Source organism: Phasianus colchicus, chromosome 1 (genome assembly GCF_987193195.1).
Source record: "Phasianus colchicus chromosome 1, bPhaCol1.hap1.1, whole genome shotgun sequence".
Lineage (NCBI taxonomy): Eukaryota > Metazoa > Chordata > Aves > Galliformes > Phasianidae > Phasianus > Phasianus colchicus.
The window spans coordinates 91,446,811-91,465,304 of NC_143436.1; the positions used below are offsets into that span (position 1 = coordinate 91,446,811).

An 18,494-nucleotide genomic window follows, 5' to 3' on the forward strand; every position below is an offset into this window, starting at 1 on the left:
GAAAATAGCTCCTGTGAACTAGAAAAGGGTAGAGTAACTTCCCTGGCTGTTGTAAAGTTTCAGCATCTCAAATAGAGCAGCTGGTTTATTTCAATCAGTTTATTCTGAATTACTTTAAAAAAGGCACCAGCCATGAGCTATTCCCAGCAGCCTTATTACAAATCCTATAATATTACTTCAAAGGAACAAAAATGTGTTTCACCTCCTCAGATCCTCTCCCTTTGCCTTCTTTGCCTAGACCTTTTTTATTTTTTTGCTACCCTTAGGGCAATTCATGCTGGTAAAATGAAAATGTAAATTATTATGTTTGCACAGAATGAGCTGTAAAGTAGTACAGCTTAACACATGTGTATGTGTTTATTATCTGTTTTTCATGACAGAACCCAGTTACTATACAAGCTGCCCTTAATTATTGGTGTGAAGGGATTATTCTCCTTGCAGTCACCATCACCTGATCTTGGGAACCTCTGGGGTCAGCATTAAAAATCCACAGCCAAAATCCCCTCAGAGCAGAAGCTTTTAATTGTTGTTATTTTTATTGAGGGTATGAGAGAGCCTGTAATGTACATTCAGCATGGACGGAAAGGAGCATTTACAAGATTTTTAACCAACAGCAATATACAGCCAATTACTTTTTGTTTTACTTGCAAGTAATTCTGTAATCATCAGTCTCTTTAAGGAAACACACGCGGCATTTAATGCTGCACATACGCAGCCCTTCTGTTAAGAGAGTGGCTCTTAGTTTGCATTGTTTTCTAGCCAATTAGTTTGGAAACTTGGTTTCATCATTTCTTTGTCAATTCTGAGGCCAATAAATCTCCATAAAATTGATATTTTTTTTCACATACCCTTGGGATTGTTTGACAAAACAATGGCAAGTTCTAACTAATGGTGCAAAGGCACTTTTTCCCATCTACCCAACCACAATGAAATGTGTTTAATTATGCTAGCAGTCAACAATTGGATGCCATAGAATACTACATGCTGGAAGGGCTATTCCTGGGTAGATTAAAGCAATAGTTAATATCTTTTACATGATCAACTGAGACAATTGAAATATGTGTTCAGGAGCTCAGGTTTTGTGTTAGAAGCAGCAAACATCAAGCTGGATATACTGGCTATGTTGCTTTTTGATAGAGAATGTCTTTATATTCTAAAATGAATATGGAGAGAGACACACAAGTTACTGAGTATGAATACAAGCATGGCCTTGAGTTGGGGAGGAGGAATGCTTTGCCTTCAGCATCTTTGTGGAGAGAAACGTTGGTAATGATAGTATGTTATCCATTCCAGTTCTGCTGGATAATGTGTTGTGAACAGCTTGAAAGTGCCTTTAAAATCATACAGTCATTTGAATTAGTGCTTGATTCGGTCAAGCAGAGGAATCCTTGGCTAAGAGACTATACAAAGGGACAAAATATAGCATAGGTACTAGGGGTAGATCCAAACTGTAATGCTAAGAATGACTGGCTTCCATCTTGTGTATTTGTAACAGAAGGGTAGGAAAAGGCGTGCATTTATTTATATATAATTTTCTTTTTCTTATGTATCTTGCTAGAGGAATCAGAAATGAAACAGGTTGAATTTAAGTGCTCTCCTTAGTATATTTCTAGGAATTTTTCAGGTTTACTGTGACATCAACCATTAATTCCAGGTCTCGTTACCTTGTAAGGAACAATATGAAGCAGCATCTAAACAGAGCAAGCCAAGAGGGTCAGGAACTATTTTAACATTTCAAAATTGGTAACATATGACAAGTGCAATGCTTTTCGAACTTCTATGCAATAACTGCATGAGTGCCTCTGGTTTCACTCTGTCTTAAGATTCCTGGAGGCTCATCAAAAGCTATTTGATTTGAAGAAGCAATGTACTCTTTTCTTCTATTGATTATATTTCTGTTATCTCATTTGCTTTCTTTAGACAGATTAATTAAGTCCACGTAACATTTTCTCTTGAATTTGCTTTCATACAGTAAAACTCCCAGGCCTGAGAACTTATGTAGATCCACATACGTACGAAGATCCCAATCAAGCTGTACATGAATTTGCCAAGGAACTAGATGCTTCTAATATATCAATTGATAAAGTTGTTGGAGCAGGTAATGATCACTAAAATACCTTTACTGTATGTACTGTTTTGCATCTTTGACTTTATACTTGTGACTGGAAAGGAAATCTTCATAGATTTGCAATTTCTTGGATCATATTTAGAGCTGACTTCAGTACATATGGGTGGTTAGTGGCACACACATCTATTTGCGTTCTGAAGAAAGCAGATAATAAGATCGTTTTTCAGATGACACCCCACAGCCCACACTTGCACACAGCACTCGTGGGAGTAAAGAGAGACTTCAACCTCACTTGTATGTTTCTCTTTAAAATCTGTCAGCATAGAAATGGTATCAACTGTGAAGATGCTTTTTATATTTTCCTTAAAAGGATTGGTGACTATCACACTTTGAGTGAAAGCACAAACTCATTTCATACCAGTCACCACACATCCATCAGAATGCAGTGACCTTTGGCTATTAGATTGATTTTGGTCACTGCTTTGAATTTGAATTATTGATTTAGGAGGAAAGGTTAGTATATCTGATAACCAATTGTCTGAAGCATACGGATGCCGTAAATTGTTGGGTTTACTGAAAGCAAGCTGTTGAAATGAGCAGATTTTGTAGCAGAGGAAACAGATAGCAGAAAGTCTCATCACACTGAGTCGTCCATGTTGCTGTGCAGCGTGAAGCTCTTGATGGGATGCGTGCTTGATCCTTGAAGTGAAGTGGCAGATTGTCTCATTGAGCCAGATGATCATGAAGTGTTAGCTTTCCTGCTGTATTAAAGCATTTATGAGAGAAAGACTATTGATTTTTAATCCTTTGAAAATTACTAGTTCTTTTATTATTGATTTTTTTTTACTTCTCTCTACATTTACTATTTGAATTAAAATCATGAGATGTGAGAGAAACAGACTTCTAGTGCACAGCAAAAGATTTTCATTTGGAAAAAGATGTGAAATGATGCTGATATGCTCAGTGCACCTACTGAATAGCCCAGTAAAAGGAAATACTATTAATTCTCTTGCATTGCAGCTACTCAGCTGTTTGTATGCATTTAGGTTATCTTCTGAAAAGGTAGGATTCTTGTTTCTTGTTGGTTTTAATTTTGCCCCACAAGAGTGCACTGTTCTCCATCATCTTCAGTAAAGGCATCAAAGCTTAGCTACTGTACATAATAGGGAATGAGTATGGCGATAGAGAAGGAGGGGGTTATTGAAAAGCCAAGTCCAAGAGTAGTATGTTTCTTTACAAGACTTCAAGGAGCCTTCATTCTCAAGCTTCCTTAACTTGGGTTGTGTGGAGTTTATGAACCTAGAAAGCAAATTCTAAGAAACAACGATATGTCATATTATACGGCTCATTGTTTGGATATATCTTTAATTAAAAGTGCACATGAGAGTGAGAAATAAACCAAAATTGTCCAAGTATGAGCTCTGTAAATGGAGGAATGCCTTTCAGAGAAGCTTGAAAAAAAACTGCTCTAAATGTCCTAGAACAGCCAGGTAGTTTAAGAACAAGTCTCTTTGCTCCATTCCACTCCAGTGAAAGTGACTGCAGGTTCAACATCAAAACCTACAGGTCTTTGCACTGAAGCTGAGCTTCACTTTTGTATACATTATGAGGCCATGACTCAGATTCATGCAGCTTAAAAGCTACATACGGCATTAAATTTAGCATTTCCTATTAACAGTCCCAAAAGATGACAATAGGAAGTAAAAGAGATGGGGAAGGGGAGAGGGAATGCGGATGAAAATACTTCATGCAGTGGTGAAAGCTTCCAAAATGAGTTTGTAGCATCACTTCACACTGTCCTCATGTGCTACATGTGATAGCTTATGTAATCAGAGCATTATGAAAGTTATGTGAAATGCAGTGAGCGTCTGCTAGCGTCTGCTTCTGCAGAAGCGCTTTCTTTCCGCTCCAAAACCAGAAAGGCGTTTCCCATCTCTTGAGTCAGTGACTTCTTTGAGTGAAGGACCTAGTCTTTTTCTGCCCCTCTCTTTTACAAATGTAAATGTGAATGAAATTATAAAAAGATACTGATTCATTTGACTACATTAAATTCTGACATAAGTAACAAGACCTTCAAGTCAGAGAAGTAATTTTGATATTCTTGGGTATTTTTCCAAATATTTTTTTTTTCACATCCTTAGCCAGAAATCTCTGAGAAAATAGAGGGCAGCTTACACAGCTTTGAGAACATTCTCAAATGTAATAAGGAAATTCTCTTATCCAAAAGAACCTCAAGAAAAACACAAGGGATTTTAGTGAGAGGCTAAGCGTAAGAAAATTGAGGTCAGGAGCCACATTTTCAGGTTTTTCTTTATAATAATTCCTTCTTTTAAAACAACTCACTTGTTTTTATGGATCCAGTTCAACAAACCACTTAAAAAGTTTAAATCCAATTGGATCACAGGAGAATACTAAGGAAAATGGTTTCTTGATTTAGAATTGACATATGATTGTACCTTGCTGTACATAGAGCACACACGTGCTTTCCTTTCAAAGTTTAAACATACTTGTAGCATAGCACTGTGTTGGCCAAAATACTTCAAACATTTAGGGGTTTCATTGCAAAACACTGCAGTGTATCAGCGATGGCGTGCATTGTATTGCCATAGTGCTGCTGAGGTTTCTGAGGCTTGTTAAATGCTCAGTTAAATGCTCAGCTGCCCCTCCAGCTCTGAGGGAGCTTCCAGCAAACAAAAGCAGTGTAATCACCATTCAAAACACAACTCAGTTAAGGCACCTGCCAGTTTCACAAATTCATCTTTTACTTGCCCCTTGGATCCAAAGGCACGGCCAATGCCACTTAGTGATGCCATAAGCAGCCTGTTTAGAAAAGTTAAGATTTCATGAAGAGGGATCTTTATATCACAAACAGCCCTACTAATAATATCTGTTTGCTTTCCACATATAAATAGATGCATCAGTCTGCAAGGCAGCTTATACAGTTTTTGTAGGTGTAACATAATTAAAAATGAGCACTTCTGAAAGGCTTAACATAAAAAGCCATCAACCTCATCTCTTAAAATCAGTGCTAGATTTTCCACTTTCCATCCCATATACAAAGCTTTTTTCCTCTTAAACAATATTTGATGAGTTACTGTTTCTTTATATATGGATGCACCCAATCCATTTCCTTCTGGGACCATATAGAAATGATTTACAGGCAAAAAATGTAGTATAACTGCATATCAATGTGGATGTTGGCAACATTAACTTATGTAGCATTCATATGGTTGTGTATATGAGGAAACTGAAGGTTAGAGTAGTTGGTTTACCTGGTAAGCTTTCTCCAGATTACTTAGTCATTTATGAGTAGGAACTAAAGCAACATTTATATGTTGATCTAGATTATTTTTTTTTTTCTAGAAAGTAAACTCATTTCATATTCCCAGGCAAAAGGAAGATTAATTGCTGTGAAGGGTCTGATTTTAGTCTCCTGTAGCATCCACTGGCCTCAAGGCACTTGTGGAATCTAATTAATCACTCAAGATCTAAATTATGCAGCTAGGGCTAAATGGGACCATGCTGATGGACATCAGCCATAACCTTCTCCTTCTCAAAAGCCAAATTAATATCAGATATACAATTCTAGAATGAACTGAAGGGCTTATTGCCTAGACTACTTGCTGAAATCACAGATGCACTCTATTGACATTACCTGACCAACAGTTTTAAGGTTATCTTGTTACAGCTTTTTGGACTGTGGAAGCATAGAAAAAAATGGAACACAAAGCTGAACATCATATTATTTATTTCAAGCCCTTTTTCCCCATTCCTTGTGTTTTAAAGTCATGCTTTTGTCTTCCTCTTTCTAATGTTCTGACAGTATTGGACAGGAGTTATCTTTTGAGCTGAAGAAGTTTTTGCTGTAGGTAAAGCATACAGGTCACTTAGTTTGCAGAGGTTGAATATTTTTAATTAAGAACTCTGAGTAGAATTCAGCACTCATTACTTAACAGTAATAGGTTTTACAGTTCATTTTCTGAGCTGTTGCTTGTCATGTCAGCTTAAAATTACAAATAATGGTTGAAAGAATGGATGTACGCACTATTTTAGTAGTATATTCCTGTTTAGATAATGATATACCCTGTTGATTTTTTTTTAAAGTGTTTAATATATTAATAGCACAATATCATGCCCAGAGGATGAAGCAGCTCAGCAACTGATAATAACATATTATGGCTTTCACTTCTATATTTCTTACTTAAATCTAGCCTGGGTTACCAACAGAGAAAGGTTGTTGCCCTATGACACATTTGTTCAGATTCTTTTGGTTAAATTACCTATCTGACAGAGGAACCTTAAAAAACAAAGCTGAGAAGTGACCCATAGGGGTCATTAAGTTGATGCCCTTACCAAAAAAGGATCTTGTTAGGAACTTTCCTTGATAGATGGTTATTCTTTACAATCTCCAAGATAAAAGAGTTCACAGACTCACAAGAATATATTTTTTCTGTTTTCCAAGCATCCTTAGTGGTACATTTTTTTATGATGTAACTGACCTTTATTCTAATTTACACTTATTCTTTGTTTTGCCTCTTGTGTATAGAAAAAGAAGTCAGTGCCGATCTTATTTATAACCATCATTTTGATATGCCAAAACCATTATCATCTCTCCCTTTCCTCAGTCCTTGTTGATAGGCTCAGTTCCTTGAGTTATGAACATGAGCACACAAGCCAGATTTTTAAGATTCTGGTCATTGCTATTATTCTCTTCATCATTCCTGAACTCAGTGCCACTAATGGGACATGAACTCTAATGCCAGCCATATGGGTGGCAAACTGATGAAAGGAGAATTCAGTTTGCAGATTATGCATTAATACATAAATAAATGGGTTGAAGGTAAAATCTAAAACATATCCCATGTGATATCATCTCTAAAATCAATAACGCATGAGGATTTCAGTACAGTGAAGTAAATTCATCATACTTTTCTGAACATTAAATCCACAAAGAACAACGTGATTTCAATTTTCCTATCAGAAATATTGTATTTGTATGCTTTTGATTATTTTTTTAAAATATTGCTTAATGTGAACAATTGGCTGCATGGGTAAAGAGAGAATCATTGCAAGCAAATGAGTTTCAAAAGCCTTTGCTCTTTAGATGTGTCGCAATTCTGTTGAATTTAGGGCTATCATACATTAAGGTGGGGAAAGCTTATATATAAATAGTGTAATCACTGTTCCCTTATGCTTTATTGACAAATGCAAACAAAATTCCCAATCTGCATAAAAATGATGTTGGCTAGATTTTGTTTTACAGGGCTTGTTGCTTTCCAAGTCAAACTTTCTATACAAGACCATTAGAAATAATATAGCATAAGAAAAGCTATTTGCATTTAGATCTCACATATTCTGAGGGGGGAAAAAGTAATGTTATGCATTTATTGACAGAAAATGAGTGTTGAAAGCCTCCAATCCTGTAGTTTCTATAAAGACTTCTATTCAGTAAATTGTTTCCTGTATAAACACATAGGGCAATTCTTGCTGTCCCCCATTTTCCTGAATGTCATCCTTTCTTTGTATAGTGTTTTCTGTTTTTTTCAGTTATTTTGTCATTAAAACAAGGAAGCAAAATGTTCTGAAAGTTACTTTAACCTAGGTGCTCTCTGTGCACGTTATTGTATTGTATGAAGTCTTAGGTATGGGAAGAGTTGAATTGTTGGGAATCAAAAGTCAATTGCTATTCATATTTATTTATTTATTGAGATATTGAAATTTATATTCTTGGTGTACTCATTAAAAAAAGATGGAAATTTCCAAGTAAATTATTTTCTTCCATCAGCCCATTAACATTTCTTGCTTCTTCATTTAAACACTAAGTAAGTTTTGTTTCTTCCAGGATGTTACATAGCAATGGATAAACCATATTGTATAAAAGTAAACATTCATCAAACTTTGCTATTTTCTATTTGAGGATCTCATGCAGTTCACAGTGGGCATAATATTCATACTGGACTATCATGTCCTGTAGACCCATGGTGACAGGATGTATTTACGCAATTAGATCTATCTGAATAATGGTAGAACAAAAGTAATCTGTATGGCCTACTTTCATCAGGCATTTATGTAATCTTTAATTGGAATAAATAAAATAATTGGGTACCAAATTCTCTCTGGCCAAAATGAATTTAATGTTGACAAGGATGCACAACTATTCCTATACTTTGTGTTAATTTGTTGCCCTCTTATAGTTGTCTGAGTGCATCACCTAGGAAAGAAAATCAGAATTTTCTGATGATGTTTATACATTCCTCTCCTCTGCAGTCATCTGAATTTTCAGTGCAAGTAGGTGACATTCTCCAGTGTAACAGCCAGAGAGCAGAAGCCTGGAAATGTTAAGTAGTGATCTGCAGTCTACCTTTGAGTTCACGTCTGTGGTCTATCAGTAGATGTCACAATTGAGGGACTTCTTCTGAACACTGAGTCTTCTTAAATCCCCATGAAATAACTACATTTAATCTTTCATCTTTTTTCTGCTTTTTTTTAGGGGAATTTGGAGAAGTGTGCAGTGGGCGCCTGAAGCTGCCTTCTAAAAAGGAAATTTCAGTAGCCATCAAAACTCTGAAAGCTGGCTACACAGAAAAACAGAGAAGGGACTTCCTGGGAGAAGCAAGCATCATGGGGCAGTTTGACCACCCCAACATCATCCGACTGGAGGGTGTTGTGACTAAAAGTAAGATTTGACATGAGATTATTTTTTGCATGGGAAGTATCACCAGATGGCCTCTGGAGATCTCTTACAACCTAAAATATTCTGTGATAATCTGATCTCTCAAGAAAGAGAAGAAGAGAGGAAAACATTGACTCATCAGTGCTTATGCTTTGCAAATCCTTCCATGAGAGATAAGAAAGGAAATGTTTATAAACTTACGCTGATGAATCCAGCAAAGAGACAAGGACCATGTCTGTTTTGCTGCTCTCAGGATACCAAGGACTTAAAAACAGAACTCTGGGTTAATAAGATAGGAAAAAAATGGGGAATAAAAGCAGTCTGCTTGAAAATAGAACAGATGATGTGGAATAAAGTTGCAGTTCTAAAGAACATTGCAGCTAAGTAATAAGCTGACAGATTTTAGGAACCGCTTTAATACTCCAGGGATATAAATTACTACAAAGTGGCCAAGAGGCACTTGCAGATATAATCTATTAGAAGTCATGGAGTCTGGTATCCTAAGGTTTCCTAATTGCACTGAAGCAATACTTTCTGCCTTCAACTAAATCATTAGAATTTATCATTAGTGAAAGTTAATGAACAGCCTACCTGGCTACAGGAACTGATGCTAGTATATAAATAAGTCCACCCTTCTTCCTACGTGGTTTTCATGCAGGGAAAATGCTCTGTGTGATATTCAGTATGTACCAGCGTGAGGCATTTTAAAGAGCCTCTAGAATTAATACTGCTTAAGTAAAAATCTCTTTAAAAATTTTGGGACTTTAAGCTGTCGGTAATAAAATTAATTTTATTTCATTGACAATGTTTAAGTTTTTTTCTAATGCACAGTTTCTAAATTTACCATTGGATTATGGGATACTTTTTGTTTTGTTTTGTTTCAAAGCATAATTTTGTCACTGTTTATGATAACAAAGCAGTCTCTTCTGAGACAAAGAAATAGTTAAAAACTCCATCCATACGTGGTACCTCCCTGGTCAAGAAACATATTTGAAGAATCTTCTCCAGCTCCACTTTAAGATTGTAGCATGTTGTAACAGGCATTCCTGAATGCTGATATTGGTCTTAGAGCTCCTTACCTAGCTGTCCAAAGTCAGCTGCAGTAGCCTCCTTCACAATCTTCCAAGCAGCTCCCAAGAGCAACAAGGTCTTCTCTTTACAAGCAGCTGGTAGGATCTCCTACTCATGGTGCTGCCTTATTTAGGAGAGTTCTGGCCCTCATTTCTTGTGCTGCTGATTGGCCTCTACTTTGGGATGCAAAGACGGAAATAGTTGGTAACAGAAAATAGGCATGAAATATAGGCATGAAATATAAGCTTGTTCTGGAAGACATAAATTGAAAGACTTCATCTGCATTAAGTTTCCATTGCAAAATAACATGATAAATTTAATAGTCAAAGTGCTGTAGTCGTTGTTAAGTAGGAGATCCGTTAGACTTTGCATGAGTTATTCTTAAAATAACGATAATTCAGGGTGCCTGAAATTCTTCAGGGGAGTGGAAAAATTGTGTAGTATATTTTCTAGTTCATGCTAGAGGACTCTACTGATAAAGCATGCCTTTAGAAAGAAGATCTCCTTGCCATTTCAGTGAACCGTGTGAAATGTGCAGAGGGCATTTTCAGTTTAACTGGGCAGAGTACAGCTCTTAATTCTTTTTAGTAAATGGTTTTGTTGTTTCTAAGCAATCTTGTTTTTCAAAGTGGGTCATTCAAGATTTCACAAACAGAATGGCACAAAAGATTTTCACAGCTTACTGCAATGAAGTGTATGAAATAAATTCAAATACGTTTCAAAATGATAAAAAGTGTGTAAATCTCTATATGTTAGAAAGAAATACAATTATAGTTCTTTCTTTAGGTGTAATTCATGAAAGTCTGTTTTGCTGATTTAGATAACAAAAATATTATTCTTCAACTCATACCTTGCAGTTCCTATTACAAAAGGGATGCCGGATCTGCCTGTATAAATTCAGGTTACTTCCTGCTTTTTAATGACATTCATTTTGTGCAGTCAAAATAACATTTACAAACCTTGCATTTCTTGAAACAAAACTGTCAGTACACAGCTGAACTGATTTCTATGTTAATACATTTTGTATTTCTGTGGCACTTCAAAAAATAATGTAATGCCCTGCATGCAGAATTTTGAGCATTGCTTATAAATGTGCATTACTAATTCCAACTTCTTCTATTCTTGTGTAGGAGAGCATTAGTAAGTCTATTCTTTGGCAGTATTCATATCAGACTTGCTCTCTGTCTCAAGGGTGGCTGGGAGGGTTTGCTGTCTATCACATTGAACTATGAGAGAGCAACATCCAAGTATTCCCAGCTGAAGTCAATATAAGCATCAGGGATTCAGCCTCCTCTCCAGATGGCTGGAATAGTAATACAAAGGCTGAGAAAACTGTTCTGGAAGTATTTCTGTCTGTTTTACTGGGTAGAATTAAATGACGTAAATGCAAGAAAAGATAATCCTTTATTTCTCTTTAACATCCAGTAAAGTTTCAGAGGAGTAGGAAGGTGGGTTATGTTGTTTGTTTGTTTTTTCTTTGTCTTGATTTTGTTTTGTTTTTAAACCAAACCACTATATTGTAATAATATTTTAGCAAGTGTTCATATTTTGTAATGATAACTATTAAATCACACTCATAAGCTCTGGTTTATATACACCATTAGGAGAAAGTCTTTGAATTACTCTCTGGATCTCTCCTAATCCAGATAAGCAGGCAGTATGACCTTTCTTCATTAGCTGAAGTCTTTTGAGAGGTCTCATAGGTGAACTCAACTTCTCATACTAAGCGCTCTTCTGAAGCTGCAGTAACTGCAATCCCTACAGCAGGACTGCTTGATACGAGAAGTTCTCCAGCTGTGGTGGCTGGGATCTGCCTGCCGACATGCTGGCAGTGTGAAGGAGTTGCACTCACCAAATACAACTTCAGTCCCCTGTTTCAAATTGATTTCAGTTCTGAATTTTCCTTTACACCAGTCTCCCAGGCGTGCTGTAGTCAGTAATCCTAATAACCAGCACACATGTTCTGCATAGTTTACTAATATTTTACAGCAATTTGTAGCCTGTTAGTATAATAAATTTCAGCAACACTGTTGACACAAGTTGTTATCGTGTATGAACGGCTGTGCTTTGATAAATGAATGCAGAGTGTTCTTTTAAAAGTGCACGGTGTTGCTTCAGAGCATATGCTTCTTATTACAGACACGTTTCTAACTGGATATGAGTGAAATCCTGCACTTAGACTTTCTTAATTTGGGTGATCAAGGCAGGAAGATGCTCTTCTAGTAAGCTGAAGGATGGATCTTCTTACTGAAATTTCAATTTTCTGACGTGTCATAAAATTGAGTTTATACATAAAACAAGTTTACTTTCTCCTGGTTTCTAACTGCATGGATTATCATAGAAAGTTTTGGATAGCCACAGTAGAGTGCTGCCATATACTTTAAAGGTCCAGAAATACCTTTGGACTAATATTACATACCCAATGTAAACAGGGTACATTTTCTGTCACTGCATATTTCCTGCAAGCAACAAGAATAAGCAGGCAACAGAAAACTTCTGGAATTTTTACATCATTCGCTCTTTTATTTGTACTGTTTTTATATAATTCTAAGTCAATGTTTTGAATGGAAAGTCTATTCTCACTAGTTAATGGATGGCAGTCAATTAACTCCCGTTAGTGTGTCTCCCACAGCATAATGCATCAGCTGAAAGCTGCACAGCAGGAAGAAGGTGTTTTAACTCCTTCATCTATGCAGAGAGGACAAAAGATTTTCGACTGAAAAGTCATTGAAGAATTCAAATCATTTGAAAATCAGTGTTTTTCTTCTTAAGAATTTCTTTTTGATGAAAATTTTGGGAGTAAGGGATGGAAAAAAGGGTAGTTAAAATTTGCTTTGCTTTTCTCGTGGCTTTCTGGATTTTGATTATAGCAGATGTATCTTTGAACCTCATCCTGCTCAATTTTAAAAGCTTCATTTTTAAAAGTTCATTTAAAAGAAGTATCACCAGCTATACCATATGAAGGCTTTTGTCATGCTTTTATGGTCAGAAGCCTTCCTGTATTATATGTGAAATAACAGTTTATCTCCTTAAATAACTCCATATTCCTACCCACCTTTCTCTCTACCACAAAGAGAAAATAAACAAAGCTTTAAAAAATATTATGAAATAACAAACTGCATATGGTGGTGAAATATTACCAGGGCAGTGACCTTTGGAAACTTTGCTGTAATCACATTCATTTCTGTATTAATTTCTCTTCAGCATGTCAAAGTCGTATATAATACCTTGGTTATGTTACAGAATACCCTTGTGTAGAAAGAACAGTTTCACAAACTGGTCTGAATCTACCCAGATGAATTTTCATATACGAGAGGCTTTCCAATGGTGCAGGAGTAATACTAAAGGTAGCATGCTGCTGCTCTCAGGTACCTCTGCATCAGGAGCGTGTTGGCTGTGCCACTGCAGTAGAACCTCACACCTCTGTTGTGCAGAGCAGAGACCTGAGGCAACAAGCTGTGACTCTTCTGTAGCCCGTGCCCAATTCCCTTCAGGAAGAAACATCAGGATATGTGCCTGGCAGAGCACAGCTGCATAAATGCAACCTGCTGGACAAGGCACAGTGTGCTGAAAATGCAGGATGCTTCACCTGCTAAAAATCATACCTGTTTATAGCAAAGGAACTCTGTTTCTGTTGATGTTGTTGCAAACACAGTTGTATTGTAGGCACAGCGATTTTTGCATGTATCTTTTTGCTTTCTATTTTAACACTAAGGTCTTCCTCGGGATTTGGTAGATTTGGATACAGGACTGAAATGCCTCGTTTTTACCAATCATTCTGTAGTCATTTTAAATGCCTGACCTTTGTAAACTATTTGCAGGTAAACCAGTTATGATTGTTACTGAATACATGGAAAACGGTTCATTGGACAGCTTCCTACGGGTGAGTGCAATAGATCATTACATTGGGCGTGACCGGCTCTTGTTCTGAGCTTGTTATGAATCTGTAGCCACTTCACTCTGATGCATCATGAGCATCCTTAATACTTCATTATTTCCACCGTTTGTCTGCAAAGATCTGCTGTTGCATTTTGACAGCTTGCTGCCTGCCACTATTATTCCAAAAAGACGTGAAACATTTTCGTATTATTTGCATGTCATGTCTATTAAATAAAAATAATTCTGGCACTTTTAAATAAAAATAGTTTTTCTTGGGGCAAAGCTACCACTGTAATACAGTTGTGCTGATTGGTTGGCAGCCTGTATGTCTTGCAAGTGATTTCCAAAGCAAACAGATTTGTGGAAACGCTATTGGTAAACTACTAATGGTGAGCCAAGAGCCATTTTCCTAAATGTTAAAAGTTTAGGGAATAGCCCTTACGTGAGGGTGTTTGAAATGTTTTGCTAGCAAACTTTATTAGCCTGTTTTCTTTCCCCAACCTTAGACATACTGCTGTTCAACTGCTGTTGATTCATCTTTGTTTTCAGTCAAAGTTGGTAGCGAGCCTAAAAAAATTTGAACGCTCCCTGTGTCACCAAGATTTACATGTGGCAAAACAAGAAGTGTAGCAGAAATAAAATTCCATCTGAGGGGAAACACTAGTTTAATTTTAATTTGTTAGGGCAAACTCAGATGTTGTCTGGGAGACTGCTTTGGTTCTACCACGGTTGAATGACATTATCCCCCAAATTCATAACACTCAACTAGACGTTTAACCCCAAAAGGGAGCAAATTGTCAACCTTAGTTTCAATATGTGCTGTATATGTTATGATGTCCATTGAAGCATGTAAAATACATATAAATAATGTGTCACTGTATCTGAATGAAATATACCTGTACCAAGAGATATATATTTTGTATAGGCTTGAAATCCTTGAAGAAAGCTCTGGGGAAAGGAAAATATTTTCTGGCTGTAGAAAACAATTGTTTAGATTGTTCGTTCATTTGGGTGTGATTTTTTATTTATTTTTTTCTTTTAGTGTGGTTGCATGGAAGGTGCAATGACTCAAGGTCATTTTTGAGTCATTAATATCACAGGCAACCCAGGTCATATATCCTATTTTACAAATGCTTCTTAAAGGTAGTTAGCTTGCCTTTCTTATTGCCATTGGAAGGCTATCTCAGAATCTCATTCCTTTCAGAGTTAGAAACTTTCTTGTGATTTCCAGCTAAATCTTTTCCAGGGTCTACATAGATCCCCTCCCGGCAGGCTCTAGTTAAAGAAGGTTTCATAGTAGGGAACTGCCAAGAGGCTTTAATAAATTTAATAAATTCCTTCATGAAAGGCAATTCTGAAAGGTTCTTTAAGCATCCTCTGTGCCATATGTTAATCTAATGTTTACAGCATTAATATTGCCCCTAAGTATATTAATCAGAAATGAAACGTCTACAATCAGTCTTGCAGGCTGATTTGTGTGAGCTCACCACACGTGGCAGAGCCAACTCCAATGTATTTAATAAAGTTCTGGAAGAAGCAGCAGGAAGAGCTGGAGAGCTGCCCATGATGATACATTTATGGCACTGGGGCATTCATTTGAGAGCTGTTGTAGGACATACTGTTATCCTGTTGTCTATATATCTGTATATCAATATCAAAGCTCAGTGTTAACAAATAGCATTAGTAAGAGCTGAGAGATTTAAAACATGTGTCTAGAAGTAGACAATTAGAAATCTATACGACTATCATTTTCTAGGCCATAGTGTGCTTGAGTGATTTTGTGTTCATGAAGTTGAGGAAAATTTTGAGAAATGAGTTCTAATCTGGGAGGCATTTGAAAGCCACTGAATCAGAACAGCATTTATTGCAGCTAAAAAAATAATACTTACATAACAGAAAACTCATTAGTCTATTGGGTAAGGCGGGGATTTTCACTACCAGTTCCCTTTCAGTGAAGCTAGACATCTGTTTCTCTAATGTCCTGACACTCCAGACTCAGGGGCGTGCACAACTTAGATTTATTTGCCACTCTTATACAGGGCCCATAAAGGAAATTAAAAATCTGATGAGAACAAGAAGAGGGAAACTGAATTTTTATCTGAATGGAAAATCTGTCCCTTTTCTCTCAGCTGATGGGGAGATTATTCTCTACAGATCAAAGTAGTGCCATGTGTGGCATTTAACTTTTGATCTCTGACTAATGAGCTCTTTGCCTAAGGAATTTCCAGAATCTTAATCAAAATCTTGTATGTGGGGAAGCACTAACAGTCTCTGAAATGACATTTCAAATGTTTTCCAGAAACACGATGCCCAGTTCACAGTCATTCAGCTAGTAGGCATGCTTCGTGGGATCGCATCTGGCATGAAATATTTGTCAGATATGGGTTATGTCCACCGTGATCTAGCTGCTCGTAATATACTCATTAATAGTAACTTGGTGTGCAAAGTCTCAGATTTTGGTCTTTCCCGTGTATTGGAAGACGACCCAGAAGCTGCTTACACAACAAGGGTGAGTTTCTGTATTTATCTTTTTAAAATTACACTGTTTGTTATGATAAAGTTGGTCTGAAAGCTGAGGAAGTCCCTGAAGCTTATGTTCTTTGCTGCAGAGGCTCTCCAACCTTCCTTAGCCACAGATGTTCAAGAAACCATAAACTCATCACAGCTTTGTTTTTACTTAAGTCTAAGAAAAGACAGAAGGCAAGAAAACATCCTGTTGGTAGATTAATTTCCTTGCAGTGTTCAAAATTCATGGCTAGGCTTCTTTTTGCTGTATTTATCAAGGAATGAATACCACAACTAGGGCCTAAGGTAGTTTGGTACACAGTGATGTAAGACTTGATGCATGAAGGTTTTGTTACACTGGTTATTCAACTCTTAAACAGTTTATAAAAAAAACAACACTCAGAAATAAAAAATCTTTTTGTTTTTATACCTTACACTATGATGTTATTTATATTTTGATTGGAGCTGAGATCACTGTTGTATAAAGGCTACATCACCCATACTTGCTGCTTAAAAATAAGTCTTCTTTAAAATATCCTGTGCTTTATTCTTATATCACATATACAAAGTGGTACTCTTTGTTAGAGACATAATGATGTCAGTTAGACTTATTTCTGTTTTGTTCTGTCTGAGATAGAGAAGGTTTTTGTCTGATAGAGCTGCTCACAGGGTATCATACTCAAGTAAAATTTATGATGAAGCCTAGCAGCCATTTTCTCTTCACTATACAAAACAAATTGGAGTAGAATGTATCAGCAGAATCTTGATATGGGTTTTCTAGGGTTTCCTTCATTCTTGATCACTGTGTCTGTGCATGGGAACAAGCAATTATTGTGGTAGTTTAATTGAAAAACAAATACAGGTATCCTAGCTGTTTTCTTACACATACATTCATATACATATGAATATGTATATATACATATTGATATGTAAATTTATCAATCATACCTTCACAATTTATCATAAATAAGAACATTGTTCTTTACTTGACCCTTCTGTGCTTTCTCTGACTTCTGACAAGATGTTGCACACTGGTAGAAGTGTGCAATACATTCTGCTTTAGGAACTGTCTGCAGAGATCTCTCTCATGGTTAATACAAAGAGACACTAATAGGAGAAAGCAGTTTTCATGTTCAGTATAGGCGCAGCATTCATAGTTAAATATTGATATAATGGAAGAGTTCCTTAAAAGCAAATCACCTATAGTTCAATCACAGAGGCCTGTTGCCTTGTCAAATGACTTCCCCCGGTATGTAAGCTTGCAAGCTGAGGCAGTTATCCTCTGTCCTTTCACCACTGACTAGTGCCAGATGGTCAGTCTCCTCTTGAAAGCAGCCACTCACATGCAGTGAAGTTTCTTCACTCTTCACACATATCCCTCCATTCTTTTTTAAACACTTTTTCCAAACCTAATCATTCTTGCTGTTCTTCTTCTGACTATTTAAGCTCAAAGACTTATACAACAAATTCTCAGCACCACGCATAAGATATCTCTCTTGTTTCGTATACGTACCCTGTCTGTTACTATCTCCATGGTGAGGACTCCTCCCATCCCTTGCACAACTTATCCTCAAGACAAATGCCTTTGCCAGGCTTCAAAGGTAAGCTCTCATGTTCCAAAATTCACCTGTCATGCAAACGGATAGTTTAATATAATTTAGTAAGGGCATTTGGAGTACTCACATTAAGACCTGAAGACACTTTTGAGTCTTAGTTAACTTATACGAAAAATTTGTAAAGGCAAAAAAAAAGTCCCCAGCATGCTGTATATCATAGAGTTTTATAACTGAGGTGGATTTTGCTGTAAATGGAGTACACATAAATGGCTTATATCCCCAGTGGGCTAGGACCAACCAGGATGCTCAGCATCAGTGTTTCTAGACAGTGTTGCATCTAAATAGTCTGTGGCCAAATGCAGCATTGAAATTCTTTTCTTCTTCTCCTTCTGCCACCTATTTTCTAAGTCTAACTTCCTATTTACATTTAGATAATGAAGCATGATGGAAAGAAACTATTTTGCGAAGTATATTCATTTGTGTTCTGTAAACTCCATCTGGCATTTATGGTGTATTTGCAAACTGCTGCAGGGAGATGCTCAGATAATTAAAACCTTCAAATACAACCTAGGACAATTGAATTTCCTTCAAAAACAGTCACTGAATATAACTCAGCCACATATTGATTCTGAGAAAAGGACAAGGGCATTTGCTGTTTGTTTCTCTGATCAAGTTTCCTTTGAAGTGAATTTTGTACACAGAACCAGATAGTTTGGACATTTGCATGGTTGGGCCCCAGCTT

At 36.6% G+C, this 18,494-nt stretch overlaps 1 protein-coding gene across 2 annotated transcripts in view; it reads left to right on the plus strand.

The window, feature by feature from the left end:
• EPHA3 (EPH receptor A3) overlaps positions 1–18,494 on the plus strand; it is a 217,742-nt gene that overhangs the window by 172,269 nt on the left and 26,979 nt on the right. For both annotated transcript variants that reach the window (XM_031589995.2, XM_090152307.1), the window contains 4 exons: positions 1,973–2,098; positions 8,559–8,744; positions 13,634–13,695; positions 15,991–16,200. In XM_031589995.2, coding sequence (XP_031445855.1) covers positions 1,973–2,098; positions 8,559–8,744; positions 13,634–13,695; positions 15,991–16,200 — 584 coding nt within the window. The remainder of the gene's footprint in view (positions 1–1,972; positions 2,099–8,558; positions 8,745–13,633; positions 13,696–15,990; positions 16,201–18,494) is intronic.